The 17,942-nt window shown below is 35.3% G+C and overlaps 1 protein-coding gene across 1 annotated transcript in view; it reads right to left on the bottom strand.

Annotated features, from left to right (window-relative positions):
• FAP (fibroblast activation protein alpha) overlaps positions 1-17,677 on the bottom strand; it is a 42,451-nt gene extending 24,774 nt beyond the window's left edge. Inside the window, exons 1-11 of the mRNA XM_085325873.1 lie at positions 17,432-17,677; positions 17,089-17,173; positions 10,102-10,197; positions 8,084-8,178; positions 7,868-7,942; positions 7,618-7,670; positions 6,348-6,420; positions 4,595-4,715; positions 2,632-2,786; positions 1,486-1,589; positions 1,022-1,157 (exon numbers count right to left, since the gene is read on the bottom strand). Of these exons, the coding sequence (XP_085181999.1) occupies positions 1,022-1,157; positions 1,486-1,589; positions 2,632-2,786; positions 4,595-4,715; positions 6,348-6,420; positions 7,618-7,670; positions 7,868-7,942; positions 8,084-8,178; positions 10,102-10,197; positions 17,089-17,173; positions 17,432-17,437 (999 nt within the window). The 5' untranslated portion in view covers positions 17,438-17,677. The remainder of the gene's footprint in view (positions 1-1,021; positions 1,158-1,485; positions 1,590-2,631; positions 2,787-4,594; positions 4,716-6,347; positions 6,421-7,617; positions 7,671-7,867; positions 7,943-8,083; positions 8,179-10,101; positions 10,198-17,088; positions 17,174-17,431) is intronic.
• Positions 17,678-17,942: the final 265 nt, after the last annotated feature.

The following is a 17,942-nucleotide window of genomic DNA, read 5'->3' as shown; positions in this document are numbered from 1 at the left end:
CCTCTGAAGAAAAGATATGCAGACATCACCAATACTAAAGGACAATAAATAAGACCTCTGTACTACAGTTACTGAAAGTTAGTGTTGTCTTTTCCTCTCAGGAGCCATAAGAAATTTATCAGTGGTTAAAATCCTGAGGCTTTATATATCTTTCTAATAAATACATGTACTAGAGATACATATATATGTAAGATCTATAACTAACTACATATAGGTATAAATACATAGACTATATAAACTCATCCTATTCAGCGGTACCATCCATGAAGGTTTTCCTGTCAACAGTCTTATTAATTGAATGACATATTTAAATAAAGTTACTAATTGCAATTAGCCTGAAGTTTTACTTTTTCAGATCCGAAAAAAGAATTGTGCTGCTGAAAATTTGCTTGCTTTCTCCAACTATAAGACTTGATATAACACAATTATTTCCTCCTACAAACCTTCCTGACTTTTAATCTATATCTTATTTCCACCAACCTAAAATTCATCATAAAGAACCTGATTCAGACAGACTTAATACGAAACTTTTACATAGTATAAAACTGTTAAAAAAAAGTCCTACATGTTTCCACTAGTGAAGATGAGAGAGCAAGGAACTAAGCAACAACTTTCAGATCAGGTCAATAGCATCCTTGTAATTTTTGTTGSTTTTATATTATTAAACTCTCTAAAAACATGGTGTTTTGTTTTCTTGATGGTGCAATTAAAATYTTTTCACCCTCCACACAGCAATCATAATACTGAAAAAGATATCACTATTAGTTAAAAGATGAGTGTGATTAAATGCTGAAACAGACGATTACAGCAAGCATACAATTCTTTTCTTGAAGAGTTTAGGGCAAGATTAGATACACTTCTGGAAGTTATGTTTTACTCAGATATAAGTCAGAACATTCAAAAGAGGGCAACCTGTGTATCACCAGTAGGTGTTACAATACCTGTACAGATGGGATAATCCAACGGAGATTAGCAAATGCTAATTCCAGCAATGTTATATTTATATTTCCAATTTTATTACCTCTGGACACTCCCAAGTATTTGAATTTTCTTTGAAGTCACAAATAGCTAAGACTGAAAAATTCTGGATTCTCTTTAGCCATTGCACACAGATCCGATTATCTGTTACCCAAGTAAGCCAAGTAAAATAGTGATCACTAAAAAAAGAAAGAAAGAGAAAGAAAGAGGGGTTATTAAAGAGCAGGAATATAGTAGCATTGCTACTGATTGTTCTAGCATTTTACTCTGTGAAACACAACAGCAAAACAGTCATTGTCCTAGGAATGGTTTTAGTCCTTTATAACAACATGTCACATGGGCAGACAGAATCAAAATACAACATTTCTAGTTAGCTCCCAGTCCATCTAGGAGATGAATACGACACTCACTGTTTGAAGGAGAAAAGAAATTCAGAGGTTGAAGCACTCAAAACAAACAAATAAAATCTTTTTTTAAAAAGAGAACATGTATTTGAGAGCACACTACCTTGACGCTATCATTGCAGGAACTGGAACCTCTTTAGGACCAAAGGCTTCAGCATTAACAGTATCTACAATAAACACTCTAACGGTAGGATTTTTAGCCCCAGCCTTTAAAAAAAAAAAAAAATGTGTACAACATTATTCAAATCAACCTGTTAGCAATTCAGACTAAGGAAAATAACATCTCTTGCAGGAAAAAGAAGATAAATTAAGAAATATGTGTTTAGTTAAGTATAATGGAACAAACTTGATCTTATTTATAAACATAATGTTTTAACCAGTCAAATTTAGTGTCTTTCTAGACTGAAAACAGTGCTTGGTGGGAACAAGCCCTGTTCTATTTGTAGTGTAGATCTTTACAACACACACTACACTTCTATTGGCACAATATTCCAGGACTATGTTCCCATGACTGCAAGTGCTCTTTGACATCCCGGCTGTGAGATAAAATGGGTTAGCTTTAACCGACTTTGTGCTTGTTTATTTGTTGCATGTATTATGATTTTTTTTTAAATTCTCTTCCATGTGTGGTTTGAACAGGTCAATTTTACTTCAGAATTGAACAGTAACTCACTTGACAGATGGTAACTTCTTAAGATACATTAATATGATCATGTGCAATCATATGAACATGACAAGAGTGATGAGAGATCTCTAATACAGGCTCAAGAAATGCAAGACCAAAAAATTCTTGCCTTACATCTGGCACTTTGAAAGCAGGTATGATCCAAAGCCCTCTGGAATCAAAAAATGCTACCAAGTATATCAAGAAATTGAAGCTGTCATAGCTGTTACCATACAAAATAAAAAATACCTCAAAATTAATTTAATAAAAAATAACAACTGTATAGCCGCATATCACTGAGTAAACTGAATTGGAAATGTAAGGTTGCATCATGCAAGCATGCATGTTTGCACACAGTTTTTACTTACGTGAGTACTTCCATTTATTTCACTGAGACTATTCAATATCTCTAGTTTTGAATGAACTTATCCCTTTTCAGAACTGGACCTAAGTTGGCTTTCTTGAATTAATTTATGCCACAATAGATTTAACCACTGCAATACAAATATTTAAGCACTATTCACTTCAAAGTTATCATAACTCATTTCTCAATTGAAAGTAAATCAGAAAAATGAGCAAACATACCTTTGGGTATGGGATAATTATTTTTCTAGGATACTGGTCCTCACCAAAATATGAATATTCAATGACTGGTATGTCAGAATCATTAAACTGTACATATGCTATATATTTTCCATTTGGAGACCACCACAAAGCATATTTTGTTGCAAGCATTTCCTCTAAGAAAAAAAAAAGGGTTAGTTCATAACAGTTTATTATTCTAATCCATTTTATCTTTAATCTTTCTTATCATTTTAATCTTATCAACCCAGCTATGTAAAGAGAGTTACGCTAAATAAACAACAAGACCCTATACCAGACATATTGCAATAGATCTCAATTCTGAAATGGCTTGAAAATCCTCAGAACTGCAGTGCAGGCACACAGACCCCATTTAACTCAGTGAGGTTTTGCATGGGTGCATGCGGCTGATTTTTTTCTTTCTGATGCACTGAAGCATCAAATTTGCATCAAAATTAAAACTTCCATTATACTCAATTTTCAACCACTGCATAAGCAGTGGAAGCTCAATTTGTAAAGTTCTATCTAGCTTCAGTAACTAAAGATCCAGAATTTTGGTTACACTTATGAATGTGAAATCCAGTCATTGTCTGGCAACTAACATTTTTAGTTTGTATAGCTACAGATAGTCTTAAAGGTAATAACAGCTTATTTTTAAATAAAACCACTGAACATATTTCCAACAGCTCTCATATTGGCAAATTTCACATATATATATATATATATATATATATATATATATATATATATATATAATAATAATATCTTGAATCCTTTGAAGAACACATCTCATCTCTCCTCCAGCTTGTATGTTTCCCAAAAGGGTCACCATACATGTTATCACTGGATATGTCTCATCTGCATACGCAAGTTCAACTGTTATCTCTATACAATGCATTCCCAGATCTCTCCTCTGCACCCCATCTCCCTCTCTCACTCTCCGTTTCTCTCTACCTCCATCTCTCCTTCTCCCCTCACCTTCTGGCCCTCCAGATTATTTTTCTATTCAAGTCAAAATATAGGCTCATCTCTCTGCCAAGACCTCATACTCCTCTCTGGCTGCAAACAAGGACATGAGCCTTTCACCTTCTCTGGTCAGCCTCACTAACTCTTCCTTTTTTATAGCATTAAAAATATCATGTCCTACAAAGTGCTTCACAGTTTGCTCCTACTCCAGCTCTCTGCTCACACTGGTTATGGATAGGTTGACTCTATTCAATTCATGGTGCCAATTTCCATCACTCACTGGCTGTATTTTCAAGCACGTTCTTTCAAACATATTTTATCYCATGTTGTCTCCAAGCTTGGGAGGACCTGCCCATAAGCATCTACAAAACTTAATCCAAATTCTACCTTTGCCACAAAGCTGAAGAAAACTCAATGGTGATTAGGTTGCTAACGTGCTAGTAACAGTTGCCTACTGTGCTGACAGATAGTCTCATGATTTCTTGGGCTCTGCATAGACTTCCTGGGCCTTTCTACTCTCCTCTGTCTAAGCTTCCTGATGCAAGCACAGTATCTTCCCTGTGTGTTGCACAGCACTTAATGCAATGTTGAGTGATGCTCATTGGTGCAACAAGGACATGCATAGCAACAAGAAAACATGCCATGGATGAGGATTAGTCACGTGATGTGAAAGAAAAAATTTCTTCTAATCTGAATTTACTACTCTTAACTTTTGGATGTTCCCTTGGTCTTTTGCAACAGAGACTAGAAAAGAGGTAATGATTAGCATACACTGACATTTAAGATCATTTCAAAGCTTCTCATCCTCCCTCTTCCCAAAATAAGAAGTCATTGCCAGTTCTTAGTAATCTTAACATGGTAGAAAACAGATGAAATGAAGTAACCCTTATAGCTTTAAAAATCATTTTTCACYACAAATTATTTAGAATGGGATATGAGAACTGAGTAATCCAGACAAAACATTTAACGTATTAGTTGTTGCTCTTCAACATTTACTTACCTTCATAGACCCAGTCAGGAATCCCATTAAATATTTCATTCTCTTTTCCATCACTAGTTATTTTAATTGGTGCCTCTCTTGGACTTTTTTTCAAGTAGATATTATTCTGATATACATATGCCTAAAGGCAAGAATGTATTTGTATAACTACATGCACCAATAACAGGAGTTAGAGTCAAATTTTGTGCAGTCAATGCTATCACATTATACCAACAAGATGTAATTGGTGAATACAAAACAGGAAATCTTTACCTGAACAACACTACATTAAAAGCCTTTGCAAATTCTGACTGAGCAGATTTTACCTCTGTAAATAAATTACAGACTAAAGGCCAACTTCTGTGTTCAACTATGTCAGAATAAACCCTGAACAAGTCCCTTAGTTTTTAAGATGCTCCTGAGGATTCTGTGGCTAGCTTTGGTGTGGGAAAGCACCTCCCTCAAAAAAAAAAATCTTTGAAACTCATTCAAATTATTGTGTACTTCAGTAGACCCTCAGATGGGCAAAATGTATTGTGAGTTTTTCTTCTGGTGCCACCACAAATAGAACACATGAACAAATAYACAATGACTAAAAAGAAAATAATCAAACTCTTCTAAACCTTACAAGAGGCCTAGTCATGTGAAATGAGATAGAAAAAGGTTTCACTCTCTCTGAGCTGATTTGTTCTTTTCTGGTAAATTAGTTACCAAAAGAGAGTCCTTGCAAGAGATGATTGCAAGCCCTAGTTATCTCTGAATTTTAGTCACATGACTGGAACCATGATTGAGAAATCAGAACCAGAAACAGCKCTATCTTGGAAAATCACGCCTTTTGAAGCTATAAGCATTACAGTAAGTAACATCAGCATAATGTTTTAACTACTTTGTRCTTTAAATGAACAACAACTCCCAAAACTGTAGGTACAACATGAAGACTGCTATGTAAAAACATCACAGACTATTAGCACTTCAACAGAAAAATATCTCATGTTCTATCTTTAGAATTCTTGCTAAAGAAAACAGTTTAAGAGCATTAATATCTTCTTAGAACTTGGAAAATATTTGTCTAAGAAATTTTCCATTCCTATTTAGCCAGGAATACTCTTTGTGAATTTTCTGATGTTTAAACATACATATTGCCTTGAACAAGTATGTCATTGATACTCAGTAAGTAGCTCTAAAACCACTAACTATTAATGGGCTGATGCTTTTGAACTAAGAATAACAAAAGTTTCTAAGCTTACTACTGTATGCAATAGGGCCACTATAATTAGGCAGAAATACATTTATTTTAAATACTTGGCTATCAAGTAGCCATTCCAAAAACACTGAAACATTTTTTATAACACTTCAAATCTGACAGCTGTTTCCTAGACTAAAAATTTTAGAAGAGAGTTTATTTAAATATGGGATTTATTACTTTTCATAGTAAACTTGTGTGATACGGTGCCGAAAGAAAACACATTGTTTCTTAGGCCTTGAAACTGAATTATATCCTATATATAATGTTGGTCAATTCTTTTTATAAGAGACTGGCTATCCAACTAAAACCCACGATTTAATTGAGAGCATAGATACTTTTATTAAAAAACAGATCTACCACCTTAACAAGTTAAAACTGTTTTCTTTATTATTCACATTCATGAACAAGATTGACATGCACAGGTAAAGGCCTGTCAAAAATATGGCCTAACAAAATAACCAAAGACAAAGACATCTCTTCTAAACACGCAAAATAATATCATTCTAGCACTTCATTATCTTTACTGACCAATTTGTGTCCAACGGGAGACCAGGATATATACTGAATTTTATGTGGAAGCTGATATTCTGTTACAAAACCACTAAAAAAAGGAAAGAAGTTGAAATGGCTTTTTGCTCATAGTGCAAATGGACAATTATATCATACATACATATAAAATTCACAAAGGGCTATATTTTCTAACAAATTTTTGTTTGGTGAGCAATGCAAAATTGGTATCAAAAAGCTTGTATCTGCTGTGCAAAGCAGGCAGTGAGACATGCAGCCATGTGATTTTGTACACCAGTGCTGGTAAAGGCTCACAACTCAACCCCTTGAAAGCACTCTCAGGAGTGTTGTCAAGCCTTTTCTTTTTCTAAACAATGCACAAGCAACTTGCTCTGCAGACTTGCAGTCTGCCTTATAGTCTCAGTGAGTCATTGGGAAATACAAACTAAGTGGCCACACTGTTGTTCTGAGGACATAACATGTTGAAGCAAGCAAAACAGTGGCAGTTAGAATGGCTGAGGATTGCAAAGCTACATGCAATGCCTCTGCAACCATTAGCTTGAAGCAGTCTCTTCCTGTCACTTAAGCCAAGTTTCCCAGGCATGTAGCACTTAAGTCACTGTTGCTCAGAACTAAAAAGGATTTGCTCATACTGCTACTTCTGGCATAAGGAGGTGACTGGAGATGCAGATGGCTTCCTTCAGAGTTGGGTAGATTTAAAGAAATGGTTTCAGGAAGATCTTGGGAAAAAAAAGACCAAATGCCAGGGGAGGAGGTGTAAGCATTTAAGAAACCTAAGATGGACTGTTACAACATCACTGAAGCACTAAAGGACATGTGTAAGTGTTTTAGGAAATCTGAAGACTAGATTGACCAGAAGGAAGAATTCAACAACAGAAGGGCAATGAGACATCTGGTTGAAACCGAAGAGAACTAAAGCAATCAAAATGGGGTGGGAGAAAATTACACAAAAAAAGAAAAAAAAAAGAATATAGAATCTTGAGCAGTCAAAGTTTTAGGGCTCAAAATATAAACCAGTCCAGATATCTGGGTGAGTAGATGAAGGGACAGTTATATTTTCTCAGATACCATTTTTTTCAAACTTCCTGAATTTGAAGCAGCAAACAATCGGTAACAGTAATCAAGCAAACACCAAGTAGCCTGACCAATTCAAGCAAAAACAAAGCAAGRTGGTAGTCATATTGCTATAGAGGTTCCCAGTGGAAAAGCTTGCAAGCACATCACTATGGAGTATCCGCTGTAGCTCTCTGTAAGAAAAATTAGATCTTACCCATATATGAGATCATAAATGTGGTATGATGCAGTATAAGAGTATCTCCACAGCTGAAAAATTAAGCAAGTAAGAAAAAATAGTATTATTAACTTGGAAGTAGATCATGTAATAAAAAACCACCACCTATCTTTTGATAGCCTTCTACTTTACTTAAGAAAAGATCAAGAAACACTGACCTGTGGTAACAGATCAACAAAATATTGAATAAAATCAAACACTTCATTAAACAATACATTGAAATAATTACCTTTGAATAATTGCTCTCCAGAGCTATGAAATATTTGTCTGATGATAACATATAATTTGAAGCATTAACTTTTTTCTGAAAAATTAAGAAGTAGATTAGATTCCAGAATACACTTCAAATAAAGATATGACAAGATTTAAATCCACTCACTTCTAAAGAGATATTTGAAACATAACTGCTTGTTGCTGCCTTTTTATTTATTGAAAATGTACATACCATTGTGCTGTTAGTCATGATGGTAGTTGGGTAGTTCATTTCAACATTGTAAAGAATAATATCATCATCTGCAGATTGATGAAGATATTCATTATCTTTAAAAATAAGATAAAATGGCAGTTATCTTGCACAGAAGAGACTATATARTAGACATGCTTATTCAAATATTCACTGCTCTTGCTAGCGAACAGAATTTGAGCAAATATCTTTTGGCATCTACCTAAAATGCTTTTCTTCTAATGATGCCAAGGCATGGAGTTGCACAACAAACTGACTTAAGGATTCTTGATTATGTTCTCAAGATTACATACTGCACATGCCATCAGCTAGTTCTCAAGATTACATACTGCATATGCCATCAGCTCGTTAACATTATAGTTAAATGCTGAATTTTATTCTCAATAATGTCCAAACAATAGCAGGAACTGATGCATTAGATCAGTTTTGCAAGACCACCAACATAAATGCTTTAAAGAAAACATTCAAGATCGTTGCTCACAGTTTCACCAGAACATTCTCATTTGCACAGATTCTGGAGRTAACAGCAGTACCACATCAGGGACATTGCATTCCAAGATTCTGCTCTTACTCACATGTCCTATCCAGTAAAGTTGAGTGGCCTCCAGTGAGAATGGAATTTATCCCTACCTGTGCTCAAGATCTGACCCATAGTTTGGCAGAGAGTATGAAGGTCAGAGTTTTAGTTTCACTTCATTACTTTCATTGCTATAAACAGAGAGAAGGAATTACATACTTGGTGTAGCTAGAGCGAGGAAAAAGCTTTGACATTTTAAAAGCAGCTTGAAATATTGTTTAAGGTTTTCATCTTTGGAAAATCAGATCACCCTTGCATCTTTCAAGCACACTTATGTGATTTGTGTGACCGCGTTTGTGGTGATCTCAGGCTGTTTTAGGAAGGGATATTAAATTTCAGCTTCCTGCTACACAAAAATGCAGGCATATGGAATGTGGTAGACAGATCTATGGCATGACTTTTGCATGAGCTTAGTGACTGTTAAAGGGAAAAATAAGTCTAAGCAGTGAGGATATATAGAGTATCAGGTTTAGGTGATACGCTGCCTTCATGCTTCGGACATTCGGACAGAATTCTAACTAATAATGAACTAATTTGTAACTCACATCATTGATGTCTACATACTTAAAATGGTGAATTGCTAAGAGCAGCCCAAATTTTACAATGTCCTGGAAGGCTTCTGTTCAGTTCTAAAATTGTGGGTTTAAACTTGTTAAGACCCCAAGTGAGAGAGCACTATGCTTCTTGCCTCTAGTCATAATAAACTCTTGAGGTGGTGCATAGATATGAGTGGTAGTACTGTGTGTACTGGAGTGCAATCCAATCCAGTTCAGATCTTTTAATGTTGCTGCAATTCAGTGATAACAGAGCAGTACTTCCAGTAGTTTCTGCCACAAACAGACACTTATACATCAACAGTGATTAACTTTATGTCCTTATCTTCTGTATTAAGGAATTTGCTTAGAATCCCATCCAATGCCTTGGAACTCAGAAATTTCCGCAGTCTCAGGGCTTTTTTTTAGTGAGAGATAAGAACAGCTAGATAAGAACAACTAGGCTCATTGAATAGCTTGGTACTACTAAAAATAAAGAAGAACTGGGCCTGTAAGCCAGGGTACCTCAATTATTACCAATGGTAAGTGAAAGTGCAGTGACAAACAAAAAAAGGGAGATTCCTTAAGAAAAGATTGGCATATTGACATATTACTATCATATTCACAGCAGTAGGCAAAAGAAAAAGAAACAAAACAGTTAATACCTCTGTGACAAACATTTCTGTTGCAACATAAAATACCTAGAATTTCTAGAATTAATGACAAAAATCAGTTTCAACCATAAGTTTTGACTAGTAGATTATTTATTTTATAGTAGCATTCACTCATGATAATGACTGGAAGTAATGACTGGAATGACATTTCTGAGTCTGCATAAACCAGCGAGAAAATACATATAAGAAAGGTTTATTAGAAAAGGTTTTCCTTACCTGAAACCCAATATGGAAAAAATGTTTTGTATTGAAAGTTTCCATTCAAATAATCCTCCAGTGTAAGAGCTCTAGGACCATCATCTGTGTTGACAACTTAGAATAAGACAGAGAAATTGTGTTAATGCAGTGCTGTGAAGTGAAAAACAAAATTTGAAATCATTAATAGCCAAATATTTCTACTCTTCCTTTCTATATTTAGCACTAGTGAATAGCAAGAATAGCATAAACTTGGAGGTATCCAGAGAGCTGGCACAGCAGACAGTTTCCTGTTTCTGTCCTGGTAAGGTCCTTCAGCCTCTGAAAGACTCACCTTTAGGGATTTAATATTAGGAACTAGCTAGATCAATTTAATTCACCCAGTCACTCATTTACTTGTAGACACTGAGTCCAAGAAAAACCTCTTTCAGACAAAGGGCAAATCAAACATGTTCTTAAAGTAAAGGTTTCAGGAAGATGTGTGGAAGGTAGAGAAACCTATTTTAATAGTTACAGGACCTATATGTTTTTAACAAACAGACAACAAACAATACATACATAGAAATTGCTACTGCCAAATGGTATTTCATAACTGTCTCAAAAAACRGTATTATAAGATAGATAAGACTTGCAAAACTGTTACATCTACCCATATTTCTCAGTAACCACCAAGAAAAAAACAGACAAAAGGTACACAGGTAAAAACACTGAAATGTAATGAAAAAGTAAAACTAAACTTCAATTCTTTACTTAGTGCTGCAAAACAAAATTGGCAATGATTCTGGAGAGAAAACAGCGTCTCTGATATTTGATTTATGTAAAAATAATGCACAATAGTATGGCTGGTTTTGTATGTTATGGCTTCATTTCTTCTAAAATACATGAAACTAGGGCAGATTTTTAAAACAAAATGTGAGGGCAATCAGCCTGGATGAGAAGAAGATAATGCTGAAAATCCTTGCTGCAKGCACGCAAATAAAAATTTTCATTTAAAAATCTAATTAAAAAAAATTAAAAAATGAATCAACAGACTTGACAAGTGAAAGACTAACCAAAACAGATGATCTTCAAAAAGCATGGGAATCTGTCTGAGAAGGCCAGTGTTTAAAGTTCAGTACCACAATAACAGCAGCTTTCTTTATCCCAGGCCTTCTGCATTCAATGCTTTTCTCCTCTGAAGTCATGGGGAATTGTTATGGCCTTCAGAGGTACCAGGGATGTCACACTGCAGCCAGGTAGACCAGTGCCACGTCCTCTGTTTATTCCTTCACATCTCTCAGATTAAGAAAACCAAGATGACTCATTGCCCTGAGGTTTCATATCATGCTCCAGCGCTTCCTCATTATAGGCTCCCTCTTGTTAAGACTACACTCACTTCACACAAAATGTTTCTTCATATTCTCTTCTCTAGCAGTATGTAATGATAATGCACATTTTCTTCTGCTAAGTGACTATTACTTACTGCAGAATACACATGTCAGATTGACTGTTGACACTAGTCTTGTCTGCACTAATGCAGATGAAAGCTGTCATGAGAAATAAAACTGAATGCCAATCCATAAGTAAAAACTTACCAGTCCAAACTGAGCTAGCAATATATCCAGAAAACATTCCAAGAAGTTTAATAGCACATTAATTCCTTCTGTTAATATCATGACTGTATATTAAAGAGATCCTTGAATATGTTAAASATAAGCCCAAAGATAGCAAACTCTTGGAAAACTAGCATAAAATAATTCTAAAGAAGAGTCCATTTCTATTTACATTGAATGAGGGTTACTTATCATTAGTTTTCAGTTTAAATTTTCTAAGAGAGTATGTCTATATAAGCAAAGCAAAACCACTATTAAGAATTATTTCCATAGTTGTGTGTATAAGAGCTCTAAATTTACAGTCCTGTTTGATACTCTGATCTGGTAAAATTTCCTTGTTCCTTCTCTCAGCTAAGAGGAATATTTATTAAAAAGACAAGTGATACTACAAATGCTTCATCTCCATTTGCTCTAATTTTCACAGCTCTAATTTAAACCTTTATTCTGTTAGCCATCTCACTCATATATTTAATATTCTCTGATAATTTATTATGACTGCTAATGAATTTCAAAACATGTTCACTCCTATTGGAATTTCTACCAGTGGACTGTAAAAACATTGAACCCAAGTATTTTACTTGATTGCTTATGATTTTGAATACTTGTTTCTAGGCAACTAAAGATATATTTAAATGCCTTAATTAAAAGCAGCAGCTTTAATTGTTTGCTGCAATTGTAGCCAATTTTTTTTTTGTAACTAAAGATTGTTTCAATAATAGTGTTTGAAATTACATTCTACCAAAAAATTGCTTTATCATTATTGTTCCTAAAGTGTCTTGTATTTCCTTATCCTTTGTTTCAATTTTTATTCTCACACTGGATGGCCCATGGGCCACATTTGATCAGGACTACGATTTCAAGCTTCAAGTTTCCGCAGCTTACAGAATAAACATTAACATGATGAGTAATTTATAGGTCTACAACACTATACAGACAACGATTTGGACAGCCATTGTTAAGCTTGGTAAGTTATTTTCTTGTGATTCATTTCTCTACAGAATAACAAAGATGAAACAAGAAGCCTAAGGACAAAAACGAAGCAAATAGCAGAATTAACCAGAGAAATGAAAGGTTACCAAATTTCACCTTCGCTCTTTTCCCTTTACAAACCTACTGTTTTGGTTTTAATCTTCTGTGGTCTATTTGCATTCAGATGCCATTCCATTTTTCTTGTGCACATATCAACAACATCAAGAAATGCAGAACAATACCATGCACTGAATTGGTAATTTTGTTTCACAGTAGATTGCTTTATACATTTCATAGTCATAATTACTCACTTGTGCATTTCAGCACATTCTATATACACACGTAACTGTGGTGATAACAACCTCTAAGCATCTATTGTCAGTGGCTTTATGCAGATACCTTCTCATTTATTTTATTTACTTGTTCAACTCCTTGTTGTGAGATAGTTTAACACAATACATAAGGCAGAATTTCACATTATATTAAACTCAGATTTCACATTATGTACATCAATGTGATGTTCTTGCATTATCAGAATTATTCCCTTTCAAAGAGTGGATGTGGATAGACCAACACAGCCCTTACTTTAGACTCCCAAGCCTAGCTGACAGGATCAATGCAATACCTTCCAGATGGCTGTTCCTGGGCTGTCCTATGTCTGCCTGCTCTTGGACACAGTACTTCTACTTTTCGAATCTCATCCAATCTCTACACACACTGCTGTATACCCAGTAGTTCCTAAACCAGAGACAGCTTCAGTACTCAAAATGCTTTTCCTGGATATGCTTTCCTGGATGCTTTTCCTGTTTTTCATTTGACAGTAATAGTGACACTGGGCCACATCAATGGACTGTACCAGTATCCTGTGTCCAAGAGGACAGAATCCATGATCACAAATTCTGCAAAAGAGATTCATTCCTCCACTCCTGATGTGCTGAATCCTATGATTTCCCACAAAGCAGGAACTTGGTTGCATCATTTGTGGTAATGTGGTGACTGTGTTTACAGACATAAATAAGGAGGTGGTGAGTACATCTGATAATTCTCCTGAGTATTCTCCCATATTCCAACTATTCTCAGCTCCTATGGCTTCTTTATATCCCAAAGGGATTTCTTTCATACAGCTACCCACTCACCCAATGAATGCTTGCAGAGTTCTAGTATTTACACGACCCGTTTGCAATGAGTTCTACAGGTCTACTTTACTCTGTACAAAAAGATGGCTATCTTCCCTTACTTTTTTTGTTAATTTGATGTTCTTTCTCATATGAGAAGTTGTAAAGAGCCAAATCTTATCCACCTTCTTCATTATATTCATGGTGCTGTAGACTGTTATGCAGTCCTCCCAAATTGTCTGTTTTTCAGACTTACGACCTCCAGTCAGTCATTTCTAGTATGGAAGCTTTTTTTTTTTTTTTTAAATCATCTTTGTTGTCCTTCTTTGAACTTTTTCCAGTTTTACTATATGAGGGAATCAAAACTGCGTGCATTATGCTTAGACCATTGGTGATACACGAGTAATACTTTAACAAGATAGAAGATGAGGGAGATCTAGCCACTTTTATCAATATTCTTGGGCCAGTTTGTCCAAATTTGAAAATGGCAGACGTCTAGAGAATCCCAATAATAYGTATCCTGTTGGCTCATTCCACAATGTGGTGCGCATCCATATATTYGTGTATGGTCCTGCCAGAGTAAACCAAGTCTACATAAAAATCAAAAAGTATCCATCTGGTTTCTGTTTATTAGTGGAAAAGATGGATAGGCAACAGGACATTACAAGAAGCCATTCTGCAAAAAATTCTCTGCTCTTATTTCAGGATATTAATATTATTCCCTGTTTCAAAGCAAACAACAGCAACAGCTGCCTTGCAGGCATCCACTGCTACGCAGCAGAGAAATGATTTGCCAAAAGAAAAGTGGTTAGCATCTTGAGACAGCCAGCCTGCAGATGGTATTGCACCCTGCCTCTGGACTGGAACATCCACTCTTATCTCCATGGACTGATGCTGAATTGCTAAAACACAAGCTCCTGCAACATACCCATGAAGGCAATCTTCTACTTGGGGAAATCACAGCCCAGCTCAGCATTACAAATCAATTCCAACACTCCTGATCCTGTTCCAGAACTTCTGGTCACACTCAGCTCCACATTAGCTGAATCCATTTTTCCATAACTGCTTTCTATTCAAACAGTTTTGAAAGGTGTGCCATTGCTTTCTCATTGAAGGTTACTTCAAAACCATGCTTTGCAATAATATGAAAAACTGAAATCCAAATAAGTCACATTACTTAGCATGATCCAGCTCTTGTAACTAGTAGGAATAGAGCTGGTATATAGAAACCTAGAGTATGCTAGGATGGAAATGGTTTAGTTTACTATGGAATCTAACATCTCTGCAGTGTAAGGGTCCAAGAAAGGGAAGAAGTTTGAAGAATATGAAATTTCTAGAAACTCAGCCAACAAAAACAGAACTAAGTATTCCTTCAGTTCTTCAAGTATTAGAGATAATGTTTTTCTTTGCTGATTTCTAAAGCAGAAATTTAGTCAGTTTGTTTCTATATAATTTTCTATGTAATATTCAATTAATTTTCTTCCTAGCTCTCTCCAACTTTGCAATTGTGGTGTAAGTGGAACGTTAAAAACAACATTCTATCTCTCTAGCTACTTCCTATTTCTCTTTGGCTTGCAAGATTTTTAATCACAGAAATAATATATAGTGCACCCTTTTACAACTTTATTAAGAATTAAAAAGTGTTTAGGCATAGGACAACTTAGGGTTCCACCTGGAATTAAGAAGTCATAATCAGATGTGTTCCACACAACTGCATCTTCCATGGTGTTCCCTCAAGAGCATTCTCTAAATCAAGGTAACTTCTTTTTCATCCTACTAAGGTCTATAGCTAATATTCAATATGGTTGGTTAGTAAGTCACTRTTTCAAGAGATAAAAGGTTTCCTTGATAGTGGCTCAGATACTGATGAGGCTCAGACTAAGACAGTGAGCTGGCATGTAGATAACTTCAGGAGGGAAAAATACTATTTAGAAATTTTACAGTACCTTCCCAGATCTGTAGCAACTTCTTTAGGCTGCCAAACTGATCCTCAGTCTCTGGGCATCTTTGTCACCTCACTGTTCTTTTTCATTCAAAACTCATCAAAATATGCTCTGCCATAACAGATTTGGTATGAGCAAGTCTGACTCGATATCAGATATGTCTGTCTAGCAATAAATGGAAGTCGGAGTTCAGACTTGATCATGCTTAAGCTACCTAAAGCTGTAGCACCTTATCTGATTGATAGTACAAATCATCACAAACCTATTGCCTCAGCTATCTCTTCCCAGCACGGCCTCCCAGCTTGGTATAACCTACCCTCATAGTCGCACGCTGCATAACAGAATCAGCTCTACCTGGTTCAGAACCTTCCTACCCTTCCCTCAACTAAACAACCCCTAATAACCATAATCCACAGAAATATTCCACAGAAAGAGAGATTTCACCTTTCACCAGAGCTGCATATTAACTACAGGATTTACTTTCACAGGACTTGAGCAGATAATTGATTTCATAACATTTAGTTGTAAAAAAAAATGATCTTTTCAGATCACCCAATCAACAAATGAATAATTATTAAAAAAAATCATTTTAAGTGAATACTGAGATATACGGTTTCGTTACTATTTTAACTTACTTTGGAGGCATTCAATTCATCTGCTATAGCGAAAGGGCTGTGTAAATACTCAGATTGCTCTTATTAAACTACTTACAGAAAAAAAAATGATCATTAAGTCAATGCCACTCTGGTTCCAAATTTAAAACCACATCTGCATTAAACTTTGCCTAAGGACTCAACAGATCATACTGTGTATCGGCATTTACCTCCACATGACATTAGTGCCAGAGGAAGCTACAAGTTACTGTTTTATCCTATGTAGGCTTTAATATCCAAATGCAATTTTAAATACTTTCACAAACAATTCACCTTACCTACCAACAGCAAAATGCTTGTTTAAAACCATTTTAAAACCTAATACAAGTTCACCTAACTAATAATTACTAAGCTATCATTTAAAACATAAGTTTACCAAACTAAATCAAGCTACTAACATTGTTAGAATCTCATAACCTCTAATGCAAAACATAACAGATTTTGAGGGATCCAAGAATATTTTTTTTTAGCCCTGAGAACATGAAACATCATGCACAACAGAATTAATTTAGGTGCTTTTCACTTTAAGCAGTTCTTTGTTTCAACATTTGCTGGCATTTCCATCATATCTTCAGGATATTTCAGTTGTCAGTAAAACACTTCTGTAAAGCAAGAAAGCCACAACAATTCTAACAGGATAATCCTAAAAATGATTTTACAAACTTTTATGAACTTTAGAAACTACAGTAGCTAAAGACATTATGTTTTCCACTATATTAGACTATGAAGGTCTTACCTCTTGATGGAAGCATTATAATGCACATAAGTAACAAGGAAAGCAAAAGGCAYAAAACCACACCAAATATGATTTTTAGCCGGACCTGCAGGACAGAAACAAACAATAATTACATTTCTAATATGCCTGAAGTACACTTTTATGGCTTTGTACATAACCAAATCCTCACACTCTCTTTTAATTGCTGAGATCTAAGTAACAAACAAAAACGTCCCTGCAGTACACATTTGAAACGACTTCCCTTTCCTTTTTCTTTAAAGCAAACACTTCCACAACTGGCCTTCTGCAGTTTAAAACAACAGATGTAAATATTACCAAAAGTTGAATTCAGCTGCATACAGACCTTCATTTTCCTGCTGTATTCCAAAAGAATGCAAATTCTCTCTTCTGGGTGTTGGTCAGCGGATCTAGGAAAAGAGTTTGAAAAAGCAGTGTCTGTTTTCACAGTCAGAGGCCAAACCTCTGGCAGACTTTTTTTTTTCCCTACATACTCTTGAAAACTGTGCCAAATTTAAGAGGGTTTTCATAAAATTAGAAACAGACTTTCAGGGAAGTCTTGGACCAGAAGTGGACTGTGGGTGGCTATAGGGGTGGTGATTATATACTTCCCGTCAATGTAAGCTGTAACCAACATCTGCTTACACTAACTTAAGAGTTTTATGACTCAACAGTTACTTGATATGTACTGTTTTTCTTTTGAAAGTATTTATGCTTTTTTTTTTGGGGGGGGTGCAATCCTCACATTTKCAGGCTGCGTTCATGACTTCTTTATAAACAGAGAAATTTGAAGTATACCTTTGTTGTTGTTTATATATAATTACTGAATGTTTAGTTTCTGAGATAATGATAGCATA

This window comes from Rhea americana, unplaced genomic scaffold, assembly GCF_003343005.1.
Source record: "Rhea americana isolate MKP2758 unplaced genomic scaffold, rheAme1 scaffold_124, whole genome shotgun sequence".
NCBI lineage: Eukaryota > Metazoa > Chordata > Aves > Rheiformes > Rheidae > Rhea > Rhea americana.
Note: the sequence above shows the minus strand (reverse complement) of the source record. Positions and strands in the feature narration are given on the sequence as shown.